Source organism: Rattus norvegicus, chromosome 19, assembly GCF_021556685.1.
Source record: "Rattus norvegicus strain SHRSP/BbbUtx chromosome 19, alternate assembly SHRSP_T2T, whole genome shotgun sequence".
NCBI classification, from domain to species: Eukaryota; Metazoa; Chordata; class Mammalia; order Rodentia; family Muridae; genus Rattus; species Rattus norvegicus.
The window spans coordinates 54,275,317-54,291,777 of NC_141552.1; the positions used below are offsets into that span (position 1 = coordinate 54,275,317).

At 40.3% G+C, this 16,461-nt stretch overlaps 1 protein-coding gene across 1 annotated transcript in view; it reads right to left on the reverse strand.

Annotated features, from left to right (window-relative positions):
- The window catches only part of Glg1 (golgi glycoprotein 1), a 96,344-nt gene that overhangs the window by 43,047 nt on the left and 36,836 nt on the right, over positions 1 to 16,461 (reverse strand). Inside the window, 1 exon segment of the mRNA NM_017211.2 lies at positions 405 to 437. Within this exon segment, the coding sequence (NP_058907.1) occupies positions 405 to 437 (33 nt within the window).

Below are 16,461 nucleotides of genomic sequence, written 5' to 3' on the forward strand. Positions count from 1 at the left end.
TGGTCGTGAGCCACCATGTAGTTGCTGGGATTTGAACTCAGGACCTCTGAAAGAGCAGTCAGTGCTCTTAACCTCTGAGCCATCTCTCCAGCCCCCACAGTAGAGACATCTTAATGAAAGAACTTTAAAGTGAAGTTGTTGACTTGATAAGTAGGAAACTAACTAATTCTTTTCATACGGTCATTGTAATAAGGAAGACCATGAGTAATTATTATTGGCCAAGCCTAACAACTGTTACAATGAAATGGTGTTTATAAAGTTCCTTAAACAAGGCTTATTATCCACTTAAAACTAGAAGCATCAGAGAAAATATAAAGCTTCCAGAGAAAGATGAAAAAGCATCCCAAAATCTGTCATCGTATTTATAAAGCACATATGGTGAGTCACTGAAAATCCATACTTACATGATTGCAGTCTGAAGAAATCTCATTCTCAGGCTAGAATAAAAAAAAAAAGCAATGTTTAAAAAACCAAACAAACACTAAGAAAAGAAAAAAATCCATCAAGTTTTCAAACATTATAAAAATAAAGTCAAATGTCTGTTCAGCACAAGGAGTAAACTGGAGCCAACACACCTTCCAGATCTCTGAGGGCAAACTTACCCGAAAGGTGCAGATGAGAAACAGTCCCTTCTCTATCAAAAGTATAATGTGGGCGTGGGAAAACATACTACTACAATAATGCAACAGCAACAGAAGTACTTTCTTTTTAAATGACATTTTCTAATTTTGATGCTAAAGAGGGGAGTCTGGAGAAATGGCTCAGTGGTGAAGAGCACAGGCTGCTCTTCTCAAAGACCTGGGCTCAAATTTCTAACACTCACATGGCTGCCCACAACCATTTGTAACTCCAGTTCCACGGGATCCAATGTCCTTTTCTGGATTGCATAACCACTACATTCATGTAGTGCAAAGACATATATGCAGGCAAATCATAAAACACATAAAAGTAAAATTAATTAAAAGACACTAGAGGACCGGCTAGAATCAGATGCACTGAGAAGGCAAAGGCAGGTGGATTAATATGAATTTCAGGCTAACCTAGTCTACACAGCGAGAACCATCTCAAATAGAACAAAATAAAACACACTTTAGTGTCAGTATGAGGTTTTTTTTTCACTAATGAGAATTTAGATGTCTACATACAATCCAGGGCTTCTGAGCTGGGTATGATGGCTCACTCCTAGCACTTGAGAGCCACAATTTTGAGACCAACCTGAGTTACCTCAGAACTACCTTCCCCCAAACCAAAGCAAGCAAACAAGAATGTCCTAGGCTCATCAGAGTACAAAGGGGGCCAACAGTGGTTTTAACACTACCTAGGGCAGGAGGAGTGTGAGTCGGAGGTAACTCTGTGCTGCATAGTAATACCCTGTGACCCTGTCTCAAAATAAAAGTGGCCGAATACAGCGGTTTGGGTTTGTAATCCCTGTAGTTGGGAGGATGAGATAGATTAGAGTTAGTTTGAAGTCTGCCTGAGACATGTTGTAAAGTTAAGGCCAGACCGGGTTTAATGTGAGAGACCTTGTTAATTAAAATTAATTAAGATGAGAAATTGAGGATTCTGGGAAGAACCATGGCTCAGTGGTTAAGAGTGCATGCTGTTCCTGCACAGGACCGAAGTGCAGTTTCCAGCACCCATGTTAAGTGTCTAATAACTGCCTGTACCTCCAGCTCTGTGCACCCTGAAGCCATCTTTTAACCTCCGGAGGCAGCTGCACTCATACCCACCCACCTTTACATACAGTTTTAAATAAAAATAAAGCAAAAAACATAACAAAATTAAATTAAATAAAAAAGTAAAAAGTGAGACAAAAATACAGGATTGTGCCAGGAAGAATCGTGTTGTTTCCTGAACTGCCCAAGCAAGCAGGTGCCCTGAAATGCCCTCCAAGCCTCCAATCTCAGCCATGCCAGCCTGGCCTGGTTAGGAGCCCAATGGGACAATGCTACGCCTTCCTTACACTGCCATTCTAACTCTGCTCTCCATCTTATGCTGATCTCTTCCTGTTAGCTGTATATGGCCTAGAAAAACTACACAAGAAAGCAAAGGAGCAAAGAAGACACAAAAGGATGGCCCATGAAAAGACCAACAGAATCCTCTAATAACAAAGAATGACTGCCATGGATTTTCAATGAACTGTTTTCCCCCAGAGCTGAGAACTGGACCCAGAGCCTGTGTTTGCTAGGCAAACGCTCTACCACTGAGCTAAATCTCCAACCCCCCAATGAACTCATTTGTGCTTTAACCCAATGATACCCAGTGTCTTTGTACTTGCCCCTGGTCTTTGACTGTAAGACTAGATTTAAGATGGATAGCTTGGGAAATACAACTTACCTCCACTTAAAATGCACCTACTTATACTTAATGACTTCATTCTTGAGTTCCTTTTTAAAAAATTCAAGTAACTTTAATTTATATTTTTGCCACTTTATTATTATAAATCAATTTGTGCCAGTGGACAGATATTTGGACCCCTAACATTTGTGTGTGTGTGTGTGTGTGTGTGTGTGTGTGTGTGTGTGTCCGTCCGTCCGCCCGTCTCATTGGGAGGGTGGGATCAAGATCTCATTCTGTATGTATGTAGTTCTGGCTAGCCAGAAACTCAAAAAGATATGCCTGCCTGCGTCCAGAGTGATGGTACTTTAAAGGCATGTTCCACCACTCTTAACTTTTTTTTTTAACTGAAGCATTAGCAATGGTGAGATTACGTAGCCTAGTCACACAAGTGAGAGGACAGAATTTCAGAATTTGCATCCAAATTTTGAGTCCAAAGTAGTACAGTGGCTTAGTTTACCCAGTTGGAGTAGGGGAAGCAAAATTCTTGGTCAGGTTGCTGCTGAAACAGTCCTGAGTGAGAAGATTCAATAGCAGCTGAGCTACTGAGAAAGGCAGTTTATTTGTTGTCAGTGTGTCTGTAGGCCACATTTCTAGTCAGAGCGGAGCAAAATTCACTATGAAGCAGTACAGCTGAAAATAAATCTGTAATTACTGCCTGACAAAATAGAGCAGCTTGTCCAAAAGTGGAGTAACAGCCAGTTACTGCTATGAGGAAGACACAATCACACATGGCAAAGTTCTCTAGGAAATGAAACAGCTTTCACATAAAAGTAAACACTATAAAGCTAGTTGAAAAGAAAAACAAATTTGGCCAGGCAGCAGTGGTACCTGCCTTTAGTCCTAGCATTTGGGAGGCAGAGGCAGGGGGATCGTCTGAGTTTGAGGCCAGCCTGGTCTACAGAGTGGGACAGACAAAAATGAAAAGAAATTTAATGTTAATGTAAGAAAAAGCTCTGTGATGTGTACACTGAACTTCTATATACTATTTTTTCACATTTCTTTCTTTTTTTTTGTTTTTTCCAGGCAGGGTTTCTCTGTGTAGCCCTGGCTATCCTGGAACTCTATCTGTAGATCAGGCTGGCCTCAAACTCACATACATCCGCCTACCTATGCTTCCTAGTACTGGGACTAAAGGTGTAGGACCAATAGGCCTGGCTCAGTCCCTCCCTTCCTCCCTCCCTCCCTCCCTCCCTCCCTCCCTCCCTCCCTCCTTCCTTTCTTAAAGATTTATTTATTTTACGCACGTCTCCTTGTCTGTGCACTGTCTGTGCTCAAGTGACCAAGGAGGCCAAAAGAACTGGTGGTTACTGATGGTTCTTAACTGCCAGATGTGTGAGTGCTGGGGCTTGAACTCCAGAACTCTGGAAAAACAGTACCTGAATACCTGGCTCTTAATAAACCATCTCTACAAGCACCTATTTTCCAAATTTCTTATGTCTATATTTAGTGTTGGAAAACAGAATGCTGGGCTGGCAAGATGCTTGCTGGATAGAATCTCTAGCCCAGTGAGAAATGCCAACTCCCCCATCTCTAAAACTCTTACACAAATCTTTTCATCTTCCCAACACGATTAAACTTTTGTTTAGAGAAAGCACTGGGGGCTAGAGAAATGGCTCAGTGGTTAAGAGCACTGACTGCTCTTCCAGAGGTCCTGAGTTCAAATTCCCAGCAACCACATAGTGGCTCACAACCATCTGTAATGAGATCTGATGCCCTCTTCTGATGTGTCTGAAGACACTACAGTGTATTTATATAGAATAAATAAGTCTTTAAAAAAAAAAAACACAGAAGGGAAAAAAGAAGATTTTAATAAGAAAAGAAAGCAAGCATTGGACCCCTCACTTTCTCTATATTCCAGATGGCCTAGCAGCTAACCCCACCCTTCTTTTAAAACTGGTCAATTGGAAAGACTATGAGGTTGGACCAAAGCTAGTGGGGAAGGCACCATCCCCCCAGAATTAGGATTAAAAATTAAGTGAACTCCCTGCCCTCGCCGTGTTCATGCTAACCTGGTTTGGACAGTGCTGCACCCTTTTTGCAAAATGCATTTGGCTTGTTCAGATGCTTCCCTCTGTCCCTGTGTTTCCTACATTGAGACTACTCTTTCTTTGTTTCTACCACACAGGAAGAAATCAGACATCACAAATTCCATCCCTGGCTAAAGCCAACTTCAAAAGCTATGCTCTGATTTCTATGAGTGTGCTCTGACATATGCACACTTGTACGCACACACACATAAATAAATTTTTTAATTTAGAAAGGAATTATTAACTAGTCAAGGAATTACACAAAGTATTAATAAAAAATACTTCTACTGAACTATTAATTCAATTCAGAATTTAATAGGAATTAACATTCATAGTTATTTATAAAATCTATTTAAAATGGACTTAATGAGGCTGTTGGGTAATGATGAAACTATACTACACTACTGTGAATTTGACCCACTTGTTTCTTTGTGTAAGAACAAATACTTTAATGCCTTTGAGTCCCTGAACTCAGTCTCCACACTATGAGTTAATCTAGTTTAACTTTGTTTGGGGCTTCACCTTCTTAGAGGGGAAGGGGAAAGGGAAGGGGGAGGAGCTGTGTAGGGGGAGTACTAGGAGGAGGAGGTGGGGGCAGATATTTTGGTGTAAAGTGAATAAATTAAATTAATGAAAAAAGTAAAATTTTAGTGCCAGTTCAAAAAGAAAGTATGAATAAAAGTTGTAAATGTGCTTGGGAGGTTTTGCTTGATAAGACCCCATCTTAGGCTTGAAAGCCATCTTACAGCAAGGACAACTAGAGTCATTCTTGTTTATGATTACATCTGTCTGTCAAGGACTGAGCTATGCTACCTGTAACCTTAGCTACAAGCGGTTGGTTCTGTTCTGTCTGCTCCAGGAGAGGGCAATTACAGCTTTGCTTCAAAAAGCTCTGAAGACCACTGTGCAAGCAGGTGTTTGTTTCAGGAGTTTGTTACAACCAAATCCTAATGCTTGTGTTCTGCCCTGTAACCCCGCCTATTTGCTTGTCAAATCCCCCATTAGGAAACCCCCTACTCCTTTCTGAACTACGAAAACCCTTGTCTTCCCCATGTCCATGACCTCTTGAACTCCTCCATAAGGAAAGACAGCTGTGTACATGAATAAAAAGAGCTTGCTTTAAGTAATTCGGCTATGATTCGGGTAAGTGGTATTTCCCCTTACATCTGTGGGGTTAAAACTGTGTCTGTTAGCACGGAGAAGACACGGAAGCAGATCCTGAATCTAACCTGACTGGAGCCAACCCTAATCAGATACCCTGCACAGCCACACACAAGAAAACAAATATCCTTATGGAGAAACCGTAAATGAGATAGATCCTCAAGCCTTCAACTAGTAAAAGAGCCAATCTACTGACAACCAGACAATGGTGTTTCTGTATTTTCATATTTTATTAATAATTTGATTATTTATGACATAATGAAACACAGAAGAACTGCAACTTTAGAAGCCAGTGCTTGTTTTTTCAACTTTCTCTCTCTCTCTCTCTCTCTCTCTCTCTCTCTCTCTCTCTCTCTCTCTCTCTCTCTCTCACACACACACACACACACACACACACACACACACACACACACACACACACAGGCTCGCATATTCCCATGTCAGAGCACAACTGAAAACCAGAGAAAACTGGTTTTTTTTTTTTACCCTGTGTATTCTGGGAATCAAACACAGGTGGTTAGGCTTGGCAACAAATGCCCCTGTCTGCTAAGCCATCTCACCAGCCCCTCAGCTCCTGCAACTAAACATAAACTTGTTTTATATTTTCTTCCTAGATTTTGTTTCTCTAGAAAAAAGCCATATACAAGGTTATGATATCAAACGTTTAAGATTCATGGGACATCATAGCTATTAAGGACTTATAAGTATAATCACAAGTGATTAATTTTGTAAACTTAGAAGTGTCTTTAGAATCAAAGAAGAGAGGAATGGCAGAGAAACAGAACAGTATCCTGCGAAGTGGAGAACATACTGCCCATGGAAATTAACTAGAGAAAGCATAAAAGAAAATAGGTTAGCCATTTGATAAGGAACTAAAAATATAGAAATGTCAAAAACAAAGACAGATGTGGATGCTAACTCTGGTTTGTTTCTCAGAATGGACAAATTCCACAATACCCCAATCAAATCATTCCACCAGATACTGTAAGGACTAAAGATAAGCCCCACTTGCCCGAGGACAGCTGACTTCCCGGTATGCTGGAGTTGCTCACGTAAGATAACAAGTCAGGGGCTGGAGAGATGGCTTAGTGGTTAAGAGCACTGACTGCTCTTCCAGAGGTTCTGAGTTCAAATCCCAGCAACTACATGGTGGCTCACAGCCATCTGTAATGAGATCTGATGCCCTCTTCTGGTGTGTCTGAAGACAGCTACAGTGTACTTATATATAATAAATAAATCTTAAAAAAAAAAAAAGATAACAAGTCAGATGTTCTCACTTCAGTAACAAGGTTGGTGGCCCCAACTGCACAGGATGTGCTTGACCATAGGTAAGCAGGAGACACCAAAGCAGAAAGGATATCAGGATGTGTACTTGTTGCCCCCGACTGGACTAAGACAGGAAGTATGTTGCCATGTGGGTTTTGCCTTTATGAGTACCTGACTGACCTAATTCAGCACCATTGTCTGGAAATCCTGGGTATGGACATGGGCAATATTAAATTAAGCTTGCTTTAATTGTACAAGTGTGGATTTGGTCTCTCTTAGAGATTTTCAGGCTTAAGAACACCTACTTCCTCCAAACTGGGACTGTACACACATTAGGATTATCTTTAATCCCAAAAGAGCAGCACAGGACACAAACCCTAGAATTACTAAGGTAAACATAGTTGAGAATGTTCTTCCATTTTTCCAGTCATCAGTGAAATGATCCCCAAACTAAACTAACCAATATATACTTTGAAGGGACTCTGGCCAGCTGGAGCATGGCAGCATGGCTCTAGCATTTTGTGCCCTTCTCCCAGACTCCCTCTGCCTTGCTAAGACCATCAGATTACATTTCCTAAAGCGAGCCACCAAGGCCTAGCTCTCATTTGGCTACTTCCTCCTCCTCAAAGTAACAAACAGGGCCCAGCTATCAAAGTATTGAGATTCAGTAATGAAAAGCCCCTAATTATCATGCCCGATTAAAAATAAACACCTCATCCTAATGTGGAGTTTACCCTTTACCTTTATAAACCACAATATTCCTAAGGGCCATGTCTGTCTCCTCTCTATCCAGAGGCAGTCCTTAGTACCTCTGACACAACACCCCTCCCTCTCTCCCTCACTTTCTATCTCCTGTCTGTGTCTTTATTTCCTGTCTTCTGTCCTTCTGGGATAAATAAATCTCCTTTGTGCTAAGAATTTGGTCTTGGGGGTCCTGAGCCAATACCGATCTCTTACATATTCAATAATAATGTCCCCTGAATTATACTAGGCACTGTTGTAAAACAAAGAAAATTAAAGACTTTAGTATCTAATCACAGATAGTTCAGAATATAGTAGTATAGAAAAATTTCTAAGTCAAATAAATGTAGGTTTGAGGCAGATCTAAAGAATTACTTAGAGCAGTGGTTCTCAATCTGTGGGTTTGACCATCTCCCATGAACAGGATCACAAGTGCACACCATCATACTCAGGTTTTCACATGGATTCACATGGTTCTCATGCTTGCAAGGCAAATACTTTCCCAAGTAGCTTCCCAGCCTCATATGTTTTAGTGGATTTTAAAATGCATGTAATTGTACAAGTGTGGATTTGGTCTCTCTTAGAGATTTTCAGACTTAAGAACCTCCTCCTCCTCCTCCTCCTCCTCCTCCTCTCCCTCCCCCTCCCCCTCCCCCTCCTCCTCCTCCTCCTCCTCCTCGCCTGTCCTCAAAGCTCCATAAATTCAGAGCGGTTTCTAAGGAAAGGGATGGATGGTAGAAGAAAAATGCCCAGTATCTGGGAGGCTCAGACAAGGACAAGGTCTTAGTCAGTTTGAAGACCATGCATCAAAAGGCACCTGAATACAATAGAACTACAGTATACATCTACAGAACCTTATGACTTTATGCCACTTAACTTGAGACTGCTGAGGGCAGGCTTTGGATTTGAACTGATATTTCTTTCCATAGGGCTTAAAATTCATAAAGATTCAATGTTTTTAGAGCCTGAGATTATCTTGAAATTCAATGCAAAGTTTCGTGAAACTTTTTGTTTTAAATCCCCCAAAGATTTACTAGACAAAGGAAAATTGTTTAGGGTAGACAGATAGTTCAGTGGTTCAGAGAACCTTCTACTCTTCTAGTGGACACAAGTTTGAGTCTTAGAAACCGTGCCAACCACAATTGCCTGTAATCTCAGCTGGTCCCTGAGGGCACCTGCACATAAATTTTAGAAAAATTAAATAAGAACTTAACAATTTAAGAATTAGTTGAGATTCTTTCCATGAATCTCTAAAATCTGTGATGTGGAATTTAAATACAGATGTTGAATTTTCAGTCTTTTAATTCAGGTAATTTGCATATTACCATGGCTACCACTGATTTACTTCAATCATTCTCATTGGTCAAAGTCATAACGAAGAGCTTTCAGAATAATGACTGAATAGGTTTAGGTCTGAATGGTCTCTATTGAACTGACAATCCCCTTCACTTACAAAGTTGGTTTTCATAAGAAGCATAAATACAAAGATATGTATTCCCTAGGGTAAACTGGCCAAGTTATGGAGTCTTGCTAGAGAAATTAACAGATTCCCAATACTAACTGAATGAAAATTCTTAACAGAAATCTGTCTGCAGAGATTGGCTGATAAGAATTTCAGTACTGTGGAGAAATTGGAATATTGCAGGTCCAGAGAATAATTACCTTGGGCTAAGTTCTGGACCATTCCTTGCCCCAAATCAGAACTAGCATCCTGTGACAGACCCTTTTGATTAGAATCTACTGATGACTTAGCAGACAACTAGCTTCTACCAGCCTCAAAGATAAAATCCATCAGATATTATCTTCAGCCTACAGGCAATCTCCCTTGTAGATGTACCTGCCTCTAATATATCCATCAATGTATTTTAAAACTTGCCTTGATTTATGACTTTTTCAGTTCTATAAAACTATAAAAACAACTGTTTTCACATCAGAACATGGACTTTGGGGTAACCTATATCTGTGTTCTTGGGTTATGGTCACTCAAAATGGCTCCAGAATAAACTATCCCTTTAAGAGGAGCACTGGTTTTTGTGTGGACATAACCTAGAAACTATCCCAGTTTCTGAGACAGAAACTTGAAAGTTCAATGGTGACTAAAATACTAAGCATCCGAAAGTTTTATCCGCATCCGAAAGTTTTATCAAATAAAGTTGAGACATCCATCAAAAGAATGCAAAAAAAAAATGTTGCTTTTTCCTAAGTATTAGGTACTAAATTCACAACAGATCTGCTTACCAATGACAGAACCTCCTCCTGGTCAGGTGCACTCTGCAGTGCTTTCAATTATTCCAGAGTCTGTTTTTTTTTTTTTTTTTTTTTTTTGGTTCTTTTTTTTTTTTCGGAGCTGGGGACCGAACCCAGGGCCTTGCGCTTCCTAGGCAAGCGCTCTACCACTGAGCTAAATCCCCAGCCCCTCCAGAGTCTGTTTTAGAGAACCCTAATCATAGGCACAATTCATTTACTCTAGTCCAAAGCCTGCTCCTCAAAGCAAAATGAATACAACATAATTGATATCTAATGGGATAAACTCTTTATAGCTTTGGAAAACTGTCCCTGAGTAAGTTCCCTCACATCCAAAACTGCTTTTCAAAGGACAGTGATCAACACAGTTTATGTCCACTAAGAATGCTGACTCACTAAAGAGCTGTGCTTTTTGCTGGGTACAGTGGTCCATTCATCTGCAAGGCCAGCACTTTGGAGGGGGAGGCAGTTTGAGGAGTTCAAGGCCAGCCTTGGGCTATATGAATGAGATAGTCACAACACTTCCCTTCCAAACAAACAAACAAACAAACAGAAAATAAAAACTTTGGCTGTACTAAGTAGTGTCATAAATAGAGGTAAACCAAGGATCCTCACCCCACCATCTAGCCATTATTCACAGTTCACGGCTGAATAAAGAGTAGAGTGAGCGAAGTGTTGCTGGTATTTTAAAGAAAAAGACAGCACCATCAACACTACAGGGAACAGAGAAAGAAAAAGGAGAATGTAGGGAGGGTAGTGATTGAGCTAAGCCTTAAGAAAAGGTATGACTGGGGTTGGGGATTTAGCTCAGTGGTAGAGCACTTGCTTAGCAAGCGCAAGGCCCTGGGTTCAGTCCCCAGCTCCGAAAAAAAAGAAAAAAAGAAAAAAGAAAAGAAAAGGTATGACTGCTTATATGTGGCTGTACAGATGTTGAGGCAGGTGAAACAGGGTAATGGAGGAAAGGCACCCTCTATGTAGATACTTGAGCGAGAAAGTGAGGAACCCTATGCTGACCATTCAGAGGATTATTTATTTAGTATTTCCTGATATGTAGTGGGATAACTATAAGGATATTTACCTCAAGATAGGTTCAATTTTGTTTTCCTATAATCCAACTTAACATGATACACTAAGTCGTGAGTAGTGGGCTTAACTTACTTCCATTACTTGTGTTCTTCCCCAGTGGGTGATAAGACAATACTGCTGGTAAGTATTTTATAGCTATTCACTTATATAGGAACATGTTTGATTTTAAAAGGTGTAAAGAAGAGGCAGGCAAGACAGATAAGGTAACCGTCTGAGAAATAAATAGGCAAAGGTTCCAGAATATGCAGATCTTTTTATAGGACCTAGTTCAAATTACTGATGCTTCTAAGGGAACAATTTAATTCTGAGACTACTCTACCAGTTGAATTAGACCAAATCAGGGTACTACATAGTCAGCCAGGGGTGTGATTCTAGCTCTTAGGAACTAAGGAAGTTGTGTCGCTGATGATTAAAGACCAGCTTGAGGAACCCTGGCTAGCCCTGGCCATTGAGTGAAACTATCTCAAAAATATATAAATACCACCATTTGAAACAACAAATGCTGCTGAAATGATAGAGCTAAACACCTGCTTTGAGAAATGCCATTAACTTAATGAAGAACAATAAAAAGGAAGTCCTCTATAAACATTCTCCTTAATCGCTGTCATATCTATGCCTTCTAAGGTAGTAATTTACTAATATAAAACTCATTAACTTAATAACCAAAGCATCATAGACACAGAGAATCCTTTGGATGGTACTGCACTTGAATTATATATAAGACCTGCACAAATCAGAATGTCCACAATATAGTTATCATAAAGAGAATCAGAATAAGAAAGAAGACATTTTGACTCCAAGTGTTACAAATCAACTTGAATTTCCTAAGAACACAGATTTCCACTTCAAGTAAGAGGAAAGAACTTTAGAAAAGTAAACAAGGAGGAGGAACAAGAGAATAAAGGCAGAACAGTGGGCTGGAGAGATGGCTCAGCAGTTAAGAGCACCCGACTGCTCTTCCAGAGGTCATGAGTTCAATTCCCAGCAACCACATGGTGGCTCACAACCATCTGTAAAGAGATCTGATGCCCCCTTCTGGTGTATCTGGAGACAGCTACAGTGTACTTATATATAATAAATAAAATAAATCTTTAAAAAGGCAGAACAGTGACCGACTGTTTTTAAAAAATGCAGGGCGGAATGGCACTGCCTTTAAGCCTACCACTTGGGAGGGAAGAGTCAGGCTTGTCTACATAGCAACCTCCTAGACAGTCAGAGAGACCCAGCCTCAATACCCTACCCCAAATTATTTTATTTATTTATATGTGCATGTTCAAGTGACTGTGTGTATGTGAATGTGTATGTGCAGATGAGTGTGCCGTGTGTGTATGGAGGCCAGAAGGTGTAAGATCCCTGGAGTTAAAGGCTTTTGTGGGACATCTGACTAGTTATATGAGTGCTAGGATCCAAATTCCTATCATTACAACTGTGTAAGAAGCACTCTTAAAATATTGTTTTAGAATACTTCCTAAGTATCTGTGGTTTAAACATATGCTCCTTCCCTAGTACAGAATGTTCATCTTCAGCAGCCATTACTAATTAGTTCTAAGTATCCATCACTGGAAACTCTAACAATGGATACAGAATACAGACTTTGGTAAGAAAGATCTATATCAAATGCAGGCTCTTCAAGAAACTGTGTGCTCACATGTAGACATAATGGAACAAAATAATGTAACCCTTGTTGTAAGCAAATAAATATTATCTATATTTACAAAAGTAATATTTTATACTTAAGAGTATTAATTTTGCTATGTCCCAACAGGATAAACCAATCTCAAAAATTAAAATCTAGGCCAGGTTCAGTGGCACACAGCTTCATCTCAGGGTCAGGTTTCAAACCTGGAACAAATGGCTGAGGTGCCTATTAACATAGCAGAGTGAACCTAGCCACAAGATTCTCCCTGCATCCCTCAGTCCCAACCAGTTAAGGGCCCTCCTGATTGGCACACCCCCAAACACACACACTCTGACCTCTCTAGCACAAGGGGCTAGGCAGCTCTTCCCTGTAATCCAACCATTTGGTTACCTACTCTCTTTTGTACCTGGTCCCCCTGCTCTCCCCTCTCTCTCCCCATTTTCCTACATGGCCTGGCTCAGGGTCATGTCCTCTCTGGACTCTCCTAGATGTCCCTGTTTCTGGATATTCTCTCCCCTTTTTATCTATAACAAACATTCTCCTCCACCATACCTAGAAGCAGTCATTTCCTTTCCTTTTTATTTCTTTTTTTCATTCACTCAGTACTTGGAAGACAGAGACAGGAGGATTTCTGAGTTTGAAGCTAGCCTGGTCTACATAGCAAGCTCCAGGACAGCCAGAGCTACATAAAGAGACTCATTCAAAAAACAAAAATAAGTAAAATATAAAATAAAATAGAGAAATGGCTTAGCAGTTAAGAGCACTTGTTGTTCTTGCAGAAGACCTAAGTTCAGTTCTCAGCACCCACACCATGGTTTACAATCATCCATAACTCTAGTTCCAGGGGATCTGATATTCTAACCTCCATGGGTACCAAACAAGCATGTGGTGGACATACACAGACGTCAGCAAAACCTAACCTACTCACTCACTCATTGTTTCACTGTCTCTGTCTCTGTCTCTCTGTCTCTGTCTCTCCTCTCCTCTCCCTCTCCCTCACCCTCTCCCTCTCTCTCTCTCTCTCAAAATCCAAACAAATTAAATTAAAATAAAGGTTTCCTATTAAGCAGGAATAAGTTTCTAAGCTACGTACAGTTGGAGGTATGACTTAATGGAAGAGTACTTGCTGAACACAAGAGAAACTCTGGTTTCTGTTGGGTTTTGTTTTGATTTTGAGACAGGGTCTCACAATCTAACTTTGGCTGACCTGGTTGGACTAATGTAATACTATTACCTCGTTTACATAAGTAACTGCCACCAAAACATATCAGAAACAGTGTCCTGCATTGCCATATTGGCCTAAGGCCACAGTTTATTCATGACAAAATTTAATTACTTCAAGGATAACAAGAAAAAAACTTGAGCTATGATTTGGGAGAAGCCAATTATTAATTATACTCCATAACAGAATGCTTTAAAGTACAGTGAAGAAAAAAATACTTCTCAAACTTATATTCCATTAATACTAGAGCTATATCTTTCTGAAACCATCTGACAGAGTAATTACCAACCCAAATATCATATAGTAGTCAAAAATCAAGTCATAATACATAGATCATTTCAATTTCTGATACCAAAAGCCCTGTGATGTATATTTATTTATTTTACATATGGTTTAAATTTGAACATTCAGGACAGAACATAACTAACTCAGAAATAAAAATCCAGTAGTTAAAGCTATTGCTGCTTTTATAGAGGAACTGGGTTCAGTTCTTAGCACTCAAGTCAGTGGCTTAGAACCAACCACCTGTGACTCCAGGGGATCCGTGGCCCCCTTCTGGCCTCTGTAGATACCCAAACACACATGACAGACATATAAAACAACAAACAAATAAAAAAACTTTCTTCATAAACACATCCTTTTAAAAATTCCTAGGGCCAGGAGATGGAGATGGGTCAGTGGTTAAAAGCACTGGTTGCTCTTCCAGAGGACTCAGGTCTGATTCTCAGTGCCCAAATAACACCTCACAACCAGCTGTAACTCCAGTTCCAGAGAATCTAACACCACCCCTCACCAAGTGCCAGGCACACACAGGCAAGCACTGCCCCCGACCCTCCCACACTTTAAAAAATAAAAATAAAAATAAAAAATTCCTAAAGTCAGGTATAGAAGCATACAACTGTACTTCCAGGACTCAGGAGGCTAAAGAATAGGATCATGAGGTTCTGAGGTTTGCCTGAGCTAAAATACCCAAACAATACTGGGTGGTGGTGGTGGTGGGGTGTGTGTGTCAGAAGTTTCCCTTTTTTTAAAAAAAAAATTTATTTTTATTTATATGAGAAACTGTAGCTGTGTTCAGACACACCAGAAAAAGGCATCAGATCCCTTTATGGATGATTATGAGCCACCACATGGTTGCTGGGAGTTGAACTCAGGACCTCTGGAAGAGCAGTCAGTGCTCTGCACCGCTGAACCATGTCCCCAGCCTAGAAATTTCACTTCTTAGAAGTCTAAAGTAAATGCTATGGTTTGAGTATGTCCTTCAAAGTACATGTGTGTTGGAGCCTTATTTTCTCAGTGGTAAATGCTGGCAAGTGAGGCCTAGTGGGAGGCACAGCTGAGCCCCTGTGACTGGATGGAATACTGTCCATGCTCTAAGTTGGTGCCTTTTCTCTTTTGCACAGTGCATTCTAGTCTCTCGTCGCACACATTTATTTTTTTTTTCTTTTTTTCGGAGCTGGGGACCGAACCCAGGGCCTTGCGCTTGCTAGGAAAGTGCTCTACCGCTGAGCTAAATCCCCAACCCCTCGTCGCACACATTTATATTACCTATCTAATATTTGCAATCTCTCTTCCTTCTGGATAGGCTAGGAAACAAATTTAAAAAAAAAAAAAAAGCACACTGGTGTAAGTGTGCAAGCACTTACAGTGTACTAAACTATATTCTAAAAGTCTATATTCTTCTTTCCCACACTAGCCATTCAAAAGCTTCTGAGACCCTGTAAATTTGAAGGCTGTGTTTATAATGTGGTCAGATACTGAAGCTGGGAAGAGCTGAAAGGCTTAATTACGTGATGCTGTGATGTGCTAGAACCCTCAGATATCCTGGTCCACATGCTTGCTTCACTGAGATAAGCATATGGGCACAGCAGCTCTGCTTCACGTCAGGCACCGTCGCTACAGTGTGTGGGTTTCCTCCTAACAGCAGCCCTGCCATCTGGTGCAGCTTGTGTTGGCACTGTCAGGACAGAAGATGCCAAGCCTCACCACGCTATTCTGGGACACTAAATGTGCTAAATACAAACTTAAAATACAAGCATTTTTTAAATGAAAAAGGGCCTACTGCATTAAAAATATCAGACTTACCACTTAAAGTTAAACTAATGTAACATCTCTTGATCTTTAAAATAAGTAAGACAAAGACTGGAAAAGTCAGGAGATAGGAGGTAAGCTTAAAATTTTTCTGAAAAAATTTTTGTTTAAGAATTTAAATGAGGGGCTGGGGATTTAGCTCAGTGGTAGAGAGCTTGCCTAGCAAGCACAAGGCCCTGGGTTCGGTCCCCAGCTCCGAAAAAAAAAAAAAAAAAGAATTTAAATGAAACCAAACCCTAACTACTCTATAAATATAAAGGTGCAATGTGCAAAAAAAAAAAAAAAAACCAAACCCACTTTTGCAATACTACTACCTTTTTATTTTTTTCTTGGAGACAGGGTCTTATTATGTAAGACCTTAATGGTTGGTCTTGAATAGACAGAGACCCTTCTGCCTCTGCTCCCCACTGCCCCACCCCAAGTGCTGGGATTAAATGTATGTGCCACTACACCTGGACTGAAATGTGTATTTTGGCAAGCCAAACGAGGACAATAGAGTTGAGAAGCTAAAAGAAATACATCAATGGGATGACTCTATCTGCCTCCAGCCACTTCTCCATGTTCCACACAACACATCAACACGCCTTTCAAACAAGCTAATCTAATGTTTGAAGTTACTGAATCTTGTAAAGATTCATGCTGAG